This window comes from Hyposmocoma kahamanoa, unplaced genomic scaffold, assembly GCF_003589595.1.
Source record: "Hyposmocoma kahamanoa isolate Upper Pololo Valley unplaced genomic scaffold, ASM358959v1 210, whole genome shotgun sequence".
NCBI lineage: Eukaryota > Metazoa > Arthropoda > Insecta > Lepidoptera > Cosmopterigidae > Hyposmocoma > Hyposmocoma kahamanoa.
Genome location: NW_020653731.1, coordinates 642,934 through 662,395, shown reverse-complemented (window position 1 = coordinate 662,395; position 19,462 = coordinate 642,934). Strand labels below are relative to the sequence as shown.

The window sequence follows — 19,462 nt, the reverse complement described above, 5'->3', positions numbered from 1 at the left end:
ACTGCAACTGTTATGGATAGGCATGTTGATTAACACCAGATGCACGACGTGTTCGTTACGTCACTTGATATTATTATAATTGTAATTTTTTTTTAAATAAAACCAACCTAAAAAATTCATAGAATTACATCTATTTAGGAAATGAAACTGTTTTTTTCGGATTTAAATCGCGTATATTTGTTTTTTCAAACAAACCGACGTTTCGGGCCCTGTACAGGTCCCATCCGATTTAAATCCGGAAAAACAGTTTCATTTCCTATGTGTAACAATCGCGAAAACCTAAGAACTCGATAATTACATCTATTTGTCAAATATTATTGAAATCGGTTAACGGAAAGTGCGCGAGACCGAATTCATCCCTAGTTTGCCACCCTTAGAGGTGAAATATTTTCTTCAAATTTAAATGGGACCATTACTGAAGCAACCTCTTTCCAACAAAAAAGAATCATCAAAATCGGTTTACAAACAATTGTTGCGGAGTTTCGCTTCGTGAGAATCTTAGATAGGTATATGTATAACATAGGAGTGGATCCCAAGCCTACCTCTAGTCCCCCAATTATAGAAAGGGAATGGTAGAACGTTTCGATGCAATGAAAAGACTCTGTAGAATACGCATAAAATATTAAAATTAATCGGTCATTCTCGGACTAGTGTTCACTACCTCATGGTCATGGCAATTTTTATTATTTAAATATTCAAGCATATTATCGTGTAATATGAAATAATATTTCACAATACAATACTGGAATATTAAATAATATTACACAATCGAATACTTAAATAATAAAAGTTGTCACGGAAATTAAGTAGTGAATACTAGTCCTAAATAACATAAAGGTAACTATTACAAAAACCACCACCAAAAATATATTAGACACCCATTTCGCCTCTCTATGGCGCTTCATCACGAGTTGTTGATTGCTCGTCACTCGAGCGAAGAAGCGTGAAAAAAAATTGCAGCTATTTTGTACGATTTCACTTTCACTGGGTTGTCGGAGTAGCAAGATGGTTTTCTTCCATTTTACAATACGTCACAAGGGCGGCAAGTAGGCAATTACGAACTCAATTAATGGGCCGAACGTTTGCGATTGCCGTTCCGTCCGTGTGGCACACGTTTTTCATCATATTTACGAGGAAGTTGAAAAAAAGGGAAATTAGACTTAAATACATTACATTATAGTTTATTCAATTAAAAATCTTTTAAGATTCTTTTGAGTTTGTTGAATGTAAGGATTTTTTTTATAACATCAAGTGACGGGACGAACAAGTCGTAAGCTACACGCCAGTCCATAACAGTTACAGTGCCACTCAGAGCTTTAGATTGCAAAGCTCTGAGAGACACTACCACTGCGCCCGTCACCCAGAGACATAAGTTCACAAGTCCCAAGTGCCTGTAATTTCATCAGCACCCTTACCCTTCAAAACTGGAACACAGGATGTTTTACTTCCATGATATGCGATTATTTTCTGTATAATTATTAATTTAATAACGTTGCTGATCGCGCGCATTGCCCCTCTTTTTTTTTATTGCAATTACATGGTAGGCCTTTGGACAGTACGGTGCCTTATATATTTTACAACAATCTACCTTAACCGAACCTATCCCATATCTACGTAACTTTTGTTTATAATGCCCCCCCCCCCCCCCCCCATTAACCTCTCGGTTATGCGGGAAGGGTACTATGACCTGTGGGAGCGAACCCGCACAGGGACCATCTAAGTCAGGCTCTAACCCCAGATCAGCCCGTTGGCACGGACTTCATCTGGTTCTTTGTAAGGCTAGTGCCTTAGGTGAGCCTCCGCACGACTGACGCTTGCCACTGCCAAACCGTCGACTCTAAAGTCAACTACCAAATCTCCTCATTGGTGGCGGAGCTATAAGGCATGCTCACTTTCCGACGCCGCAAAAAAACGACGTCTCTCCAGTTCCCAATAACCTAAGTGGCTGGAGGGACCGCAGGATATCTAGCTTATCCTCTACTAGCTCTCCGGGCTAGTGCCGGAGATGCCAGTCGCAGTGTCCTGCGACAATGTCCGGACATAGCTTCCAACTTAAAGGGCAACTCACGTGCCCCGCACGTCTCCTCGCTTCAGGCCCTCAACTAGACCGCCACTAAGACGAGCTGCGCACAAGATTGACGCCCCGGCCACACACCACCGGGGCAAAAAAACATGTCCATCTCTGCAGCTAACCGCAAACTCCAGCGAGTCCATACCCAAGTCCGGGTCCACCGCCCGCAAAGGCGAATCACTAGCGGGTGGCCTGGCCCGGACGTTCGCTGTACCCTGGTCTTGCCGTCGAACCCATAGTCTCTCCGGAAAACCCCATCTCTTGGGTCGGTAGATAGGGACAACCTCAACCGAACAGTGTACTCTGGGAAACGTACAAATGCCATCAAACATACATTACTACGAACATTCTAATAGTAACTAAGATAAATAATAGTGACTTAGAAATAATAACGAAAGCCAGTACAATGATCGATAATAAAAACACAGTAGAATTTCGACCGCTCGGTAACTTGACCTGTGACTCAGTTGGTAAGAGCAATGCGGTGCAGCATGGTCGTGGGTTCAAGTCCCACCGGGTCGAAGAAATTTTCCAATGTTTTCAATCTTTATTAAAAATCTCAATAATACATGAAAAAAATAATTAAAAACATTACCAAGTTCCAATTCAGCCTCAGCATCCTCGGAAATCGTCTCCATGGCCCTTTCAGAGCATGTCTCTAAGTGCGCGAGCGTGCTACGTGCGCGCGAAGCACGCCGCGCGCACTCGCTGCACGTGCCGAGCAATATGACTGGGTTAACACGTCTTGGTTTCTGAACACTTTATAGTGTCCCCACTGGTCTTCTCACAACAATTGGTTAACTCTATAATGTCAATGGTTCGCACAATCACCGCATTTTAATCTCTATTCACACCCAAATACAAATAAAAATCCTTTACAATTTCTATCTCACTACGAACACAATATAGCACCAACACTTGATTATGTATTTTCCTGTTTTAACACAAATTTTTACAATTTCACCGGTTTACCATTTATCTTCCTACGGTTTAACAATCGAGATAAGATAATTTACGAATACTAAATGGTTGTTATGGCCGCAGTTTAAGATATTTGTGGTTTCCACGCACGTAGAGCTCTCAGCTGTTATTTCGGAAACGAAGCTCTGATTTATCATCGCGCTTCTGATGAAACACAGACTTAACAGCAAAAAAATAGTGGCTTAATAATAGCAAGGCAAATGTGAAATGCGAATTTACACGGAGAAACAAAATACACTATTATGCGTTCCTGCACTTTTTTTTAAAGAGGACGCTTTTTTAAATAAGTAAATTATTATGAGTATATAATCGTGAAATATTAAATAATTATACGTGATAATATTCTGGAATATTTATGTTTAAGCTGGTTTCAGAGCACTGCGGACCGTCCGCGCGGAGCACCGGGGTGGAGTAACACGTGTGGCGTTACAATATCGTTTTACAGTCACGCGGATTTCTCCGTACGGAACACGCACCGCGTGAATCTGCACCGGCCAACCGTGCGTTCATTGTAGGCTACCGTCTTCCGTGAATAACGTCACTAAATTAAATACTCGATTCAGAGCATTGCGGATTCTACACATGCGGATGGCCCGGTCACACTCGCTCTCGCTCGCCCGTTCACAGCTGTGAAACCAGTCTTACGCGTTACCCATTTAGTTCGTCTATTGACTATTGTTTAACTTGACGCATTTCTTGTATTTATTTGTTGTATTAACTACTTAAGTACCAATTTCAGCCGCCCAATATTCACGCCTAACTTCACACTGCCACCTCAACGTAAGTTATAAAAGAACCGCGGCAAAGGCGGAGCAGCTCAGTTTTGATCCAGCCGTGCACCCCTGAATGTAAATTTTAGACAACACGTTATCAAATAAATTGAAGTGATATTGAGATCGGATTTTATTTACCCAATCACATTTAAATAAATAAATTGCCACCGAAGTTATGTAGAGAAAACTAATCTGAAAATTACCCATTTGCACTTGCTCTTTCTTTTGTTAACGCACACAGTTATCACCGCTTAGAGCGATCCATTTAAATATTGTTATTTTTGTACCAAAGTAAAATTTGGTGAGTTATTAAAAGTCATGGACCAAACCTAAACCTGTTACCTAATTTTTTTTTTTACGATACCAACTGGTGGGACGAACAAGTCGTGCGCCTGATGGTAAGCGATACGCCTGTCCATAACAATTACATTGCCACTATAAGCCTTCAAACACAAAGATCTGATTGGCACCACAGCTGCGCCCGTTACCCTGAGACATAAGTTAACAAGTCCCAAGTGCCTGTAATTTCACCAGCACCCTTACCCTTCAAAACCGGAAAACAGGATGTTTCACTTCCATAGTATGCAATTATTTTCTGTATAACTATGATGTACGAGCAGTACATTAGGCATGTCATAATTTAACGCATTTACGCGCTTACATATTATGTACATAATTCTATTACACGTGTATTTTCAGTACAATAAAAGCCTTCGGACAGTACGGTGCCTTATATATTTTACAACAACCTACGTCAACCGAATAGCCCCACATCATTCTACATAAGTGTTGTTAATAGTGTCCCTCCCTGTCAACATATGCGGGAAGGGCACTATGACCTGCGCGCGCACTGGAACCTTACAAGTTCAGGTTCTAACCCCAGACCAACCGGTGTACAAGGTTGTCACAGGCATCTGTCACTTGACTTCATCCGGTTTTCGAGAGGCTAGTGCCTCGGGTGAGCAGAGGCACTAGCTTCGAACACAAGGAGCTCTACTATGTAGTGTTATGAGGTTGTTAAACAACAACTTTTCTTCTATGACTTTATAAAAAACGTAATAAACTACCAAAGATAAACTTTTAAGTTTTTATTGTAGCTACTGTCTGACACATTTTAGATCTGAATTTGGTAGGATAAGTTCAAACGTGCAAGCGTCCTTCGCAACGACTCCACCCCCGTCCTGCACAGAGTTATTACCGTTTAGAGCGATCTATTTAAATCTATTCATTTTTACATTAAATAAAATGTAATAAATTATTAGTGATGGAACAAGTTTGTTGTTCATGTTGTTGGTAATATAGTGCTGCATAGTTGTTAGTATTTTACCAATTATCCTATGGAGAAGACAATGTCTTAATGATTAATAAATAGTATTTAGTTTATTTGGAAATCACTACTAAATAAATTACGTGACATCGTGACACTGTTGATTGCTCAAATAGAGCTCCTTCACTTCACTTATTAGAACAAAGCGGCTTCGTGTACAATGTCGAGGAATTATCACGTGCAAAGTCACATGGCGGAGTTAATTGCCAGGTAAATGCTTTATTTTTCCTATGAAAGAAATCTTAATACAGTCACGTGGCAACATTTTGTATAGTACTACAAGTTTTTTCATCTCCACCTCACCTCGGAGAGTGATGATGAGGTCAATGATGCAGCAGGCACACCTATATAACGCCTATTCACTCTCACCTTGAAAAGGCCTAAGTTACAATGTTCAGGGAACAAGTCTACAGGCAGGAATTCCACTCCAATACCGTACGCAACATAAATATAAAAGCGTATCTCTTCATGTAAATCCTACAAATATCAATTTACGAATATCCTAGGATTATCAGTTAGTAGCAGCAGAGATCCTTGTGAAAGAGATCGTTCAGGGAAGTACAGCCAGCCACCTTACCTATTTCTGCCGCCAAGCAGTTATGAAAAGGGTAAGGGTGCTGGTGAAATTACAGGCATATGGGACTTGTCAACTCATGTCTCAAGGTGACGGGCGCAGAGGTAGTGCCCCTCAGATCTTTCCGATTTTAAGCTCTGTGTTTGTTTAAGACGTGTCCCTTACCACCAGGTGAACGACTTGTTCGTCCCGTCCAGTTGTATCTTAAAAAAAGTCCTTGTGAAGGGTTCGTCCAGGGAAGTACTGTGTTTTGAAAATACTGATTTAGGACCTAATCTTTATATTTGTTATGATACTTGAAAAGCCTAGCAGCCAGTATAGGAACAAAATTTTGTATTGCAAATTTAACATCCCCTTTCCTGACATAGTTTTTTTTACGATACCTAGTGACGGGGCAAACAAGTTCTTCGCTTGTTAGTAAGCGACACGCCTGTCCACAGCAGTTGCAGTATCACTCAGTGCTTTAAATCGCAAAGATCTGCGACTACTTCCGTCAACCTGAGACATTTTTTTTATGTAAAGTAGGAGGCAAACGAGCAGACGAGCCACTTGATAGGAGATGGTCATCGTTGTCCATGGACATTTGCAATATCAGATGAGCTGCCTAAGCGTCGCCAGCCTTTGAGAGCCCTGTAAACACGCTTTTTGAAAAATCCCATGTCATAATGCAAAGGAAATACTCCAGGAAGAAGATCATAAGTTGACAAGTCCCATGTGCCTATAATTCACCAGCGCCCTTAGAGTTGCTACGTCATATTCGTATCTCTTGGATTCGGATCCAAGAAATGACAGTCCGAAAGGTTAGAAGTATCGGAAGTGTAATTTTATCTCTAGCCGTACAAGCACAAGCGACATAAATTTATTTATTTAAATGTGACCGGGTAAATAAAATCCGATCTCAATTTCACTCCACTTTATTTGATAACGTATTCAGACTGACAAATTTACGAGTATTCTCTAAAAGTTACATTCATGGGCATACTGCTGTATCAAGACTAAGCAGTGCTCTTTTATAACTTACGTTAAGGTGGTAGTATGAAGTTAGACGTATATCATTGGGTGGTTCAAGATGGTACAGGGTCAAGAGCACGTCAAGCCTGACACTTAAGATTTAAATCCAAGTCTATGCCGCTTACGATAAGATTAATCCAAAGTACAAAGTGTCAAGCTTGACGTGCTCTTGACTGTGCTAAAGTAGTCAATACAACTTCTAAATAAATATATCGTGACATTTGGAGTGACTCCGAGTTTTCTAGAGATCTATAGTCTCGAATTCGGAAAAAATACGAATGGGATACAGTGCACAAACGCGTTTACCCTTCAAAACCGAAACGCACTAATGCCCACATTACTGCTTGGCGGCAGAAATAGGTACATTGCTTCCCAGGACGAATTTCAGAAGGACCTCGACTGCTGCTACAACATTCGTTAAATGAGTTTTCATCTGTAGCCGATAACGTTTCAAATGTGTTACGAAATTAGAAAGAACTAATTACTTCTTCTCATAACATGTATGTTAACTTCAAAATCAATGCTACTACCAATATTTCAGGGTTCTAATGTATCTGGACAGCCTTTACTATGAACTCATGTTTATTCTATTCTTATTGATACTTAGAGTACAGTGAGGAAGAAAATTTTATCCATCGTCCTTAGTAAATTTAAGGTGAAATCGCAAATGTTCAAAAAATATTATTTATTATAATTATCACATAATAATAATAGACAGCCTATTAATAGGTCCCACTGCTGGACAGAGGCCTCTTCTCACGTCGTTGGTCCGTTGCGGACTGGGAAATTCACACACAGAATTAAACTGCTTTGCAGATGTGTGTAGCTTTCCTCGCAATGTTTTCCTTCACCGAAAAGCTCAGAAGTGTAAGCCCGGATCCGAAACCACGATACTCTGCTTCAAAGGCACCGTTAGGCTAAAACGGCTATATAATATACATATATAAATTGTAGTAATAAGGTAGTTTTTTTTTAATACGTTTCGATATTTTTCATGAATTTGAACACTGATATCGTTTTGTTGTCGACTGTACATTAAGTGTAGAAAAATAAATAATGTTAGAAATTATCATAATTGTTTCATGACTGTAGCAAAGCGAAAATAAAACATAATATTTAACTTACAAATGAGTCTATTTCAAGTTCGAGTACTACTGCGATGGCCCCAATGAATAAACGTGTCGACAACACATGTTTATTCGGTGGGGCTATCGATTGTCTAAATCCGAAACTTCGGAACTATTCGGGTCTTACGGAAATTGACGAATTTTAATGTACTATAACGCACACACACTCAATATAGCCCCGCACTAGGGAAACCCTGTGACGCGGGTGCCATGGACACACACATAGACAACCACAAATTACACCCAAACTCACGAGAGTAATAAATGTAGGCCATACAAATATTTCTTCCGGCCCGAGAAACGAACCTGGGTCCTCAGCGTGGTAGTCGTTAATACCGTTCGGCCACAGGGGCAGCTAAAACTTAGCTCCGCTAACCCTTTTACACCGGAACTGTGCTAAGCGAGGCTAGGAAAATGAAGTAATCGTATTGGTGGATTTTTTCCTCACACACTGCTTCACTACGTCGCACATCTGTGGTAGAAAGGCAGCCCTAATGTGAAGAAAACATTCCACCTCTAAGGGTGGTAAACTAGGGGATGAATCCACGGATTTTTGTGGTCGGTTCTTTTTAATATTCTGTACTGAGATTATTTGATATTATAATAGCTCGCTCTCAGTTTGTGACTATAATTGAATAAATCTTAGTTGTCATTGTTCATACCGAGATCAAATTTTATTTGTTAGATAATTACGTTACCACACTATAAATACACACAGAGGGTATATTCATATTTTATATATATATTTTTGTTATATTTATGTAGATTTAATATAATATAACACACACAGCAGTAACACAATGCACAAAATACACTTACATAGACAAATATTTAAGTAGGTAGTTTATTTTATTTTGCGACACACACGTCAGTCACTCATCTCGGATCAGGGCTCATTGAAAACCAGCGCCACAGTCAATTCTGGCTGTGGTAAAAGCTGAATGTAGTCCTTTTGCGTACGCCACGACTGCACAAATGACTGAACAATTTGTTGTTATTTTGTTTTTTTTTTTTTTCCTTTTTTGTTTGTTTTGATAATTTTAATGTTTTCTTTTTTCATTTGTTTGTTTTACGTATGTCTATTTTGTTTATTAATTATTATTACTGTTACTATTTTTAATTTTAATGTTCATCGTACTGTGTTATAATTCTTTTTTTTTTGTATCATGTGTTGTGGCGTCGCAATAAATGTCTATTCTATTCTATTCTATTCTATTCTAAATAAACTAAAAGAAAAATTCCTTTGATCTGGTGGGACTCTAACCAGCGATTTTTTGACCTAACCTACAGAGCTACGCAACGTTACATTATTGAAACTTAATAGTCTGCATATAAGGTTAAAATTCAGTTACACAGTGACTCTGTATTTGAAATATCAGTTGTATTTTTTTAATACTTGTGTATGTCGATATTAACCGTGACCGTACCAAACTAATCAATTAAAAATGAACATTAACTGTTTATTCATAGGGTTAATCTTTGAAGAGACGTTTTATTCGAATAGTAATAGCAAAAGGTAGAGTGTATTTACTTATACATCAAGTATACAAATGGAGTACCTAAACCTCCTTCTGGCATTTTTGTCTTTATAAATAAATCAAGCAAGTTTTATTTTTTTTTGATTAAGTTTATTGAACGCATGATATTTCACCACCATGACATCTAATTATTTTTTGTGAAATCACTCCATTACTCCACAAGTTTGTTATTGTTATTAATACAAAGATTTCCACTTAGAAAAAATTCCTTCAATCCGACTGGATTCGAACCAGCGTCTCCTAGCAAACCGTGCCAAAAAATTAACTTAATTTAACTTACAATAACTCAGTTGTCGACCGATTCGATTAGACATCGTACGATTTCTTTTCATTTTTATTCACAAGAACCGAATCGAACGTCAAACTGTCGTATTCGAAACCGAACCGAAATGACGTCACTCCCGTACGATAACTCGAACTTCTCTACCGGCAAAGGTCACAAACGTTATTAACACAGTTATCGAATGAAAGTTACCAAACGTCCCATTGTTTAGATAGCAAGAATGTCTGAGAGGCTTAATGCATTCCTATATTTTAGGCCTTTAGATCATTGACTTACAAATAAATGGACGACGGGTCTAATACAAAAACCACGAAAAAAATGTCCCAAGTCAACCTATTTAAACGTAGTGACATGTAAAGGAATATGAAAAAGCTAAAACGTTGAATTTAAATTGTAATGTCATCGCAGTACTGTCTAATTTTGCTTGCTTCGCTGTCAGTCGAACAAACGAAGACTAAAGCGTGAATGACGCTCTGTATACGATTTTAACGCCCTATAAGTTCGGACACTTTTTAGCGCGGACCCGACGTCCATATAATTGTAAGTCAATGCTTTAGATGCTTAAAAATGTATATAAAGGGATTTTCATTTCAGAGTTGTGATTCGGATTCCAGGTCTAAAAATTAAGTTGACGTATTGTTCATTAGAGGTATTGATTGATCTCTCAATTATCACGATTACAAAAGTAGTTCGTTCGGGCAGGCTCGGCTCGATTGTGTTTTTGTGTTAGCCTGCCGTCGCCACCTCGATGTTGTTCAGGAAGTCGTTCTCTCAAATAGTGTTTTTTTTTAAATTTTGAGTAAAATAAAATAAATATTAAGTGTTTTATTGATTTTTTTTTGTTAAATTAAAAACATTCAATAAAATACTTAATTACAGTGAATAACGACATCCCTAGCCTAATAAAGGTGGCTAACTGTGTGACGAAATACTTTCATAGATTTCTCATGGAGCTACGGCTAAAAAGTCGTTAAAAACCAGACTCAAAGATCCGACAAACAAGCACATAGAAGAATTGGTGAAGTCCGCTGGTTCGTTCCGTAACATAGTTGGCATAGTGTTTGGCACAGTTTGCTGGAAGACGTCGGTTCCTATTCGATTGGATTGAAGAAATTTTTTCTTGTTGTGCCGCCCGGGACCATGGCCCCCTCTACATCCCCCAAGCTACGCCACTGGAGAGCATCACATACGTTGCTCTGACCGCAAAGTAAGTAGCTAAAGCACTTGTGTTATGGAAATTGGAAACAACGACGGTAACCACAAATACCTAGACCCGAGACAATGTACAAAAAGTTAGTTTCTACATTGACCTGGAAGGGGATCGAACCCGGGACATCAAAGATGGCGACACAATGAAAACCGATGTGCAATCCATTCGACCACGCCTAACTAAGCCTAAACACCACGATTATCACAAAACAATAGGCTTTATACACTTGACGTAAGGTTGATGTATGGGGCACAATTAATAATAATATTGGGTCAAAATCCATTGGGAGCAATCCGTTATCACAGATTGGGTTATACTTGCGAATAATCCTGACATTATGGTGTTGGTTCGGTCGAAATTATTTCTTGTGGATGCTACCGCCCACAAGATGACGGTCTTGTGTGAATGCCAAAACCGAGAAACGTCGGAAGTATATCGATGACGCGATCACCGACATGTGGGATGTGGCTTCTATTGAATTTTTTTTATTTTAGATAATAGACCCACCCTTGGCCACAGCCTCACTTGATATTAAGCGACGATGTGATTATACTTTTCGGTAAACTCAGATGTATTATTAGTATTCCATTCCTTTGCCGTACGCATCAGAAAGGAGGAAGCAGTGGCATATCAACGACATAAGGATGAAGTGTTCCGGACCTTCTAGTCGATTGAACGAGGAACGGTGAGGAATGTCAGTTGCAATAGTTACTTATTTGGGAACTGGATGGCCAGATTCTATAGTGTCTAAGCCGAACTTAATCGAGGAAATAAAATCTGCCCGACTTCGCTGGCTGCTGCCAAAAGAGCGTATTTGGGGCAACCCACGGGTGTCATCCAGAGGGCCGTTCAAGATATCGTGAGAGGGATGGAGTCGCTAAAGATTTAAAAGAGCTGAATGTATCCGAATGGTCGGAATTGGCATAAGCCCGACAGTCCGTACGTAAATGACGTACTTTGCTGCCGGAGGTCAAGATCCACTTCGGGTCGCTGAGCCAGCGAAGTATTTATAAATATCATGACCGACACCGACTCCGAGGCTAGCTACTGACTGAGTCAATAGATCTTACAAATTTCGCTGTATTGGATCTAAAGTGTTTTTTCGCCATCAGCGTCACATGTGAGAAATACATGGCTGAGCGAAGAAACTTCATAAGTTTCTCAAGTGGCGCTGAAGACAAAAAAGTCGTTAAAAACCCGTTCGAAAGCTCATTATAAAGATCTTCTCTTCTATTCTTGAGATTCGAAATAAAAGTATAAGTATGTTGTTTAAGAGGTCATCGAAACGAATACTACCACCATACCTATTACTGCCGCCCAGCAGTAACGTGAGTTTTGAAAACAGCGACGATCTGAGTTGCACAACCAATGCACCCGTCATTCCTTCACCACCCATTAGCAGCAGTAGCGCTCTTTATTAATGAGTTTGTCCAAGGAAGTACTGCCACCTTAATGCAATGTTCCGGTTTCGAAGGGTAAGGGTGCTGGTGAAATCACAGGCACATGGGACTTGTTAACATATGTCTTAGGGTGGCACAGTGGCAGTGCCCCTAAGGTCTTTGTGATTTAAAGCTCTAAGTGGCACTGCAACTGTGAACGATAGGCGTATCGCTTACCACCAAGCGGACGACTTGTTCGTCCAGTCACTAGATATAATAAATAAAAAATAGGAAGTTGAAAAGTATAAAAGTTCGCGACCGCGTCACGTCTGAACGTTGCACTCAACCTCTGCAGAAGACCATCGATTATGGTCGAAACTAGTCGGACCGCTTCCGACTAAAATACTACGCGATTAAGTCCCGTTATTTTTATATTATAATGTGTGATAACCGTGTTAGTTTTCATAATAAAAAAGTTGAAAAGTAATACATAAAAATATCATATTATAGGCTCAGAACTAGCAAACATAGACGTAAAGTTGCAATTAATTATCAAAGTGCTAATTTTGATGGCAGTATCAGTTTATAGACTCATAAAAGTATCTACGCCTCACTCTATAAATATTATGTTATAATTTTATTGCTTTCTTGTTTTATTGCCTTTCCGTCAAAAGGCTTTTATTATATTTTTAATAAATTGATAGTTTGGACATTTAGACTTATCTGTACTGCACACCGCGCCAGTATTAATAAAGTAACAAACTTTAAAAGACACATTTTTATATAACGAACGCAAAAAATAAAACAAGTCACTGTTTATTTTTTCATTAGTGTCCAATATTGATGTAAGATTCTATCATTTGAGAAATCGAGATATTCTGATTAGATCATACATCACAAATAAATTTAAGGGGCAATATATACGCTTCTATAATAAGATTGCTGTCGATATTCAAAATTTGCCAATCAAGAGTTTTAAAACTGGAATTAAACAAAAACTTTGTTATAACACAACAGCCTACAAAAATCTATGACTAAGTTTTACTGTTTTACAAAATTTTTGTACCATTAGAGCTCCTTATCAAAGAATTCATCCAGAGAAGTCCTGTCACCTTACTTATTTCTGCCGCCAAGCAGTAATGTGAGCATTACTACGTTTCACTAAGTAAGTAAGTAAGTAAGTAAGGGTAAGGGTATATTTACAAAGAGCAACCCCTAAAGATTGTTGTACATTCTTCTCAGGAGAATGTGCCTTACCAATGTGCAGTATTAATCAATATGACTACTTCAAGCGTAATTTGCTTACCTATGAAATAAAGATACTTCTTCTTCTTAGAGTATCGACTCTGACGTTTATAATTGTGAGGACCAGCACTCAGCGACTGACACAGCATTATCGCCTGTGCATGCAGGACAAGACCAAAGATGTGCCGTAGTCTGGGGAGAGACACCACAATTATATGCGCTCTCAGAGCTATAACCCCACCTGTGCATGCTCTCCTTGCTTCGGCCGACTTGTGTCCGCAGTCTATTTAAAGACTTCCAATTGATACTTTGACGCTTGTGTTTTCTAAGTACTTGACATTTCCCTATAATGCTCTATAAATTCATTTCATAGTCCTTCAACATGAATACAAATGTTATTTAAACTTGAAACCAGTCTTTTTTATTTATAACTTTAATGTTGTACAATTACCGTCACTTATAATCCATTGTGAACAAGTTGTTCCGCATAATAAAATCCAATTTAATTCCCGCGTGTTTCGATTCATTTACATTTACATGCGAAATCATATTATCCCTTCCCTGCAAATGTTTGGCATTGTGATGAATTATATGAATTAATGGAACCAGGACTCCACTCTGGCGTACCCTTGTCACTTTACCAAAAAGTGTGGCCCAATTTTACGTTTGTTATTCCCTATGATTCGGAAACCTGGACTTTTTTATTCGATTTACAAAATTGGATAAAAATCCGACCTAGACGTCAACACGACATTGTAATTTTAAAAAAAGCATAAATATTATTAAAGTGATATTAATTACAAATTTGTATGTATTTTAAGTATAGGGAAGTACTGCCATCTTACCTATTTCTGCCATCAAGCAGTAATGTGAGTATTACAATGTCTCGGCTTTGACTGGTAAGGGTGATTAGAAATTACAGGCACATGGGACTTTTCAACTTATGTCTTAGAGTGACGGGCGCAGTGGCATTATCAGATCTTTACGATTTAAAGGTCTGAGTGGTACGGAAATTGTTTCAGATAGGCATTACCATTAGGCATACGACTTGCTAGTCAATTAGCGTCATAAAAGAAACACACAGAACCAGAAGACACTTCAAAATGAGATCTGATCGAATGCAATGTAAGAAGAGCTCATGCGATACAATGGACAGGCAAAAATGTACTCTTTACTCTTTTTGATAAACTTGAAAAAAATCCTTCTGAAAAGGAAGAGGGAAGTGTCTAACGTTGTAACACTTGATCGATTTTAGGACAATAACTGGTAACATACTCACACAAAGCGCAATACGTCAAAGTCTGCATAAGAGTAAAATGCTTCATGACATTTAATCGCCCGCTAGTTTCACGAATTCAAAGCGATCCCCATACTAAGAGTAGGTCGAATTTAATGGGAGGAATCTCCCCTCTTCGGGTGTAACGCAATTAAGTCAACGCCCTCTACATAGCTCCATAGGGATGGTAATCCATGTCAATACAATGGCTGTACATGTAAATAATATTTTCACAATGGTTTGTGGGACCGAAATATGCGAATATTTTCATCTAAGCGGCGGCACCAATCTACATACCTTCAGGTTTAAAAGCAATTATTAATACAAAGATCGAACAAATAAGTAATTAATTATAAATTGGAGTAAATTCACAAAAGAAATAGCAGTAATGATATTCAATCAATTTCATAAAGCAATGTTTTGTTCGAGAAGCTTTGGTCACTGCAGCGCTATACTCCCAATTTATAGATGTATTAAAGAAGCGTACTTTGTACGCCATAGTAAGTTACAAATGCAACGATATGAAAAGAGTGAATGAGTACAGCGTAAGTGAGATTAAGAACGGATCACCGAAAACAAATTTGAAGTAGTAGTAATTTAGTAGCACCGGAGCTCTTTGTGATAGGGTTCGTCCAGGGAAGTACTGCCACTTTGCCTATTTCTGCCGCCAAGCAGTGACCATTACTGCGTTCCGGTTTTGAAGGGTAAGGGTGTTGGTGAAATTGCAGGCACGTGGGACTTGTCAACTATTTAATTGTCCCAGGGCGACGATCGTAGTGGCAGTATCGTATAAAAAAAGTTTTCCTCAAAACGACTGAAATATATTTCAATTGAAAATTACCATATGCATATACTTTTGTGTTATTTTTTAAAACGAACGAATGAATGAATGGAAATATACTTTAGTGTTCATTAACAATTACAATGAGAACTCAACAAAACAGTAATGTGAGTAAATTAGTGAAAACATTGACTTAATTTGTTTTTTTTTGTTTGCTTTCGACTGTATTTGTTGTAACGAAATTTCGACATTATTGCCTTGACAATCGCAAGTAATAAATGTACGACTTGTCGATCTCTATTGGCGTCTTAAACATAGTAAATAAATAGACTCTGGCAGGTAATTTCGATTTATAAGGTTAGAAATAAATGTTGTAAACGATAAAGTTTTCTCTTGCTCATTTTTCTCAGGGGAGTCTGCCTTACGCACGGAAGAAAAAAACAATGGAAGCGCGTTAAGCCTCGATTACTATGAGAACCAATGTCGCCAAAACTCACACCTTCTTAATTTGAAACGTCGTAGTTTTAAATTTAAAAAGGAAATTTTGGATTGTTAAACATATGTTGGCATATCGTTCAAAGTTCAATGCCATCAATACCTATTATTACAAGCTACGACGTTTTGATATTACATTGAAATTTCAATCAATATGCTGCCATCTAGCGCTTCATTGCTGAACGACGCCGAATTGGAGTTATTAATTTAGTTCTCCAAACAAGCAGCGACAAGATAAGCTTTACTTTCGTTTATTTTAACAAAAAAATATTTCGATAAACAGAAAATTGAAAATTTATTAAAATAAGCACAATAAGGCATTTTTCCAAGATTTTAGAGAATATGCACGAAATAATGACACACCCATGCCATCATACAAAGCGAAAATGGCTGACTGAGCTCTGATGTCTTTTAAAACCTATAAGTAGTTGGCTATTGTCGGATGCTAGCTAACCACTTCTAATTTATTTATTGTTCTGTGTCCTTACGAATGAGTAGTATAGTTTAATCAATATAACGATTCCAAGTGTGGTATTCTTACCTATGAAATACAGATAATTTGAATTTGACTGGAAGATAAAACCGAAATTACGTTTTCGTAGTCAGCCCGTGACCACAGCCAATGGTACCGATCATAGTAGGTAGTTGTGTAAATATCTATGAACCATCGCATCTATGTCAGTTTTGTAAGATTAAGTATATATTTGCACTCTCCTTTTTTATTTTATTTGGCGTACAAAACTGGTTATAGAGTTATCAGTCTTATCTAAAAACATGCTTAAATATAATTCGAATACACTGGAAGGTTCCATAACCAGATGTAAGCACAACGTGCATATAATTTTCACGTAATTCTTCTTACGAACTTATTTGGACTCGGATAGCCCAATTTCTGTTTATACACTAAATTGAAAGACAAATGAAGAAAGTACCTTAGATTAAAAACAAAAAAGAAATGCAAAAAAAATGTTTGATAAGTTACATTTTTTAATAAATTTTGCGCATACACCGTATGGCTGAGGCTAAAGAACCATCGAAAATATCGAAAACATTTCGAATAGAATTATAATCACTACACTTTCTATACAGAGAAGAATGTCTATATATCTAGTCTTGTCTTACATGCAGGCACAAAAAAGCAAAAGCAGCTAAGTGACAAATGGTCAAATATCCGTTTTAAATAGAAAAAAATACAGCACAAAATTCTGTTTTAAAAACAGTTAAAACTAGTTAACGTGTTCGGCTTATCAGCACCTACCCTTACGATGCATAGCTGAAGTATCATTAAGCAATTTGAATATTCTAAAACTGGGTTTTTTGTGACATCTCTAAAAATTATTTTGTCACTTACCCGAATTTTAATTAGCGGACGGCAGAAACGTTTTCCGATTTTGTAATCGGCTACCTATCGGAGGGAGAGAAAACTTGACATGTTCCAAAATATCCGGCGAATATATGTAATGTATTACGTAAGTAATATCTAATTTCTTTTATTTCGATCTATTTACAATGATATAAAACGCCATCTTTGATCCTATGAAAACAAAAAAGAGAATAAGTTACTTGACAAATTATTTGTTCCTCAGAACAGGTCACGGTCGCGATATATATTCATGGTTTTTGTTTAGTACAGCGACTGTGGCAGTGTCCCTCATATCTTAGCAATTTAAAGTTGTTTCTTAAACAAAACTCAAGCGTACATATTTATATTTTTCTTTTTTTTGTCGTGCGACTGTTGGTAAGCGACGCGCCTATCAATAACAGTTGTAGTGCCACTCAAAGCTTTAAGTCGCAAAGATCTTAGCCTGCCACTACGCTCGTCACCCTGAGACATAAGTTGACAAGTCCCATGTGTCTGTAATTTCACCAGCACCCTTATCCTTCAAAACCGAAACATAGTAAGGATCACAATACCGCTTGCCGGCAGAAATAGGTAAGGTAAGTACTTCCCTGGACGAACTCTTCCACAAGGAGCTCTACTGCTACTAAATACATTTACAAAGACACACATTACTGTTTGTAAATATATATATTTATGTATACATATGTTCGCAGTTATCATTTCATCTTTTTATTTTAAACATAACATGTAAAGGAACAGATGCTAGTCCGCAGAAGCTCTAATAATAAATAATATGCCAGACCATCACAGTAACTACCTGGTCTCTAACTAGGGAATCCAATTTAGTAAAAACATGTTTGGTAAAAATATGTCGACAGTACGTGTCTATCCTGACCTTTACATCAAGGATATAATGTTAGCACATTCAATTATTCCAATTGAACAATCAATTAATTGGACGGTTGATTAATTGTTTTTATATTCAACCGTACACGATAACCATAAGCGAAGGTACCAAATTTGAATAAATGCTTTAATTGAGTATTTATTTTGTTGTTTTTAAATTTACGTACAGTCCTACTCGGAAGTGGATTTGATTATTTATTAATTTAATTAATTTGCATACCTACATAACCGCTTACACATATAAACGCGAAACACATTATCATTCTTTCGGCTTCGGCAATGGTTCATAGACAATTACGCCCTTACAATATTAATGAATTATAATATAATAGATTTGATATTTCGGGGAAAAAAGGGCGTAAATGTCAATTTTATAAAAAAAATTGTTTTTTCAAAATTTTCCAACACTAGTCACAAAACAGTATTCAGGTCAATCTATTTTATTTTCATAATATACAGGTATATTATGAAAATAAAATAAGATAGGCGTGTCGCTTACCAACAGGCTCAAGGCTTGTTCGTCCCGTCACTAGGTAACATAAAAAATAGTTTATCAATTTGTATGGACTTACACTACTTGTCTTATTATGCAAAGTCAGTTGTCTACATCTACCCCATTAAAAGAGACGCGATGACATAAAATGTGTGTGATATAAAATCTTTTCCGTCACATCATTTGTAAGATGTAGAGGCTAAAAGTAATGTCGCCATCAATATTGGAATATGAAAGCATCAGTCGTCGTCCCGGCAATAAATCATTCGGGATATTTGTGACTTTTTTCCAACTGTACCCTAACAATCAATATCATTTTTATCAGCATACAGCTATAATGGAATGCTATAAAAAATTCATTCGTTCATTCCTTCATAAATCAAAACTATTATAAAAAATATCATAGGCTGCTAACTGGTGAAGCCAGGGGATAGAAATCCCTTGATCACATTGCATTGGTTTCACTTATTTGGAGGACCGGGTCAAACAAACCAACCCCCCTTCGCAACGAACCGGGAAAACCCAGACCGCCAAGAGTGCAGTTGTGGTGAATACTCGGAATCTCACAGTGCTCACAACACCTGGCCGAGAGAGTAAACCGAAGAGGTTTTAGTGTATATTCCCCCTCATGGGTTAGTCCCATGTAACCC

General features: G+C 37.8%; 1 protein-coding gene across 1 annotated transcript in view; it reads right to left on the bottom strand.

Annotated features, from left to right (window-relative positions):
* LOC113227397 (inactivation-no-after-potential D protein-like) overlaps positions 1-4,382 on the bottom strand; it is a 138,943-nt gene extending 134,561 nt beyond the window's left edge. The window contains exons 1-2 of the mRNA XM_026460290.1: positions 4,369-4,382; positions 2,667-3,005 (exon numbers count right to left, since the gene is read on the bottom strand). Of these exons, the coding sequence (XP_026316075.1) occupies positions 2,667-2,709 (43 nt within the window). The 5' untranslated portion in view covers positions 2,710-3,005; positions 4,369-4,382. The remainder of the gene's footprint in view (positions 1-2,666; positions 3,006-4,368) is intronic.
* Between the last annotated feature and the right edge of the window lie 15,080 nt (positions 4,383-19,462).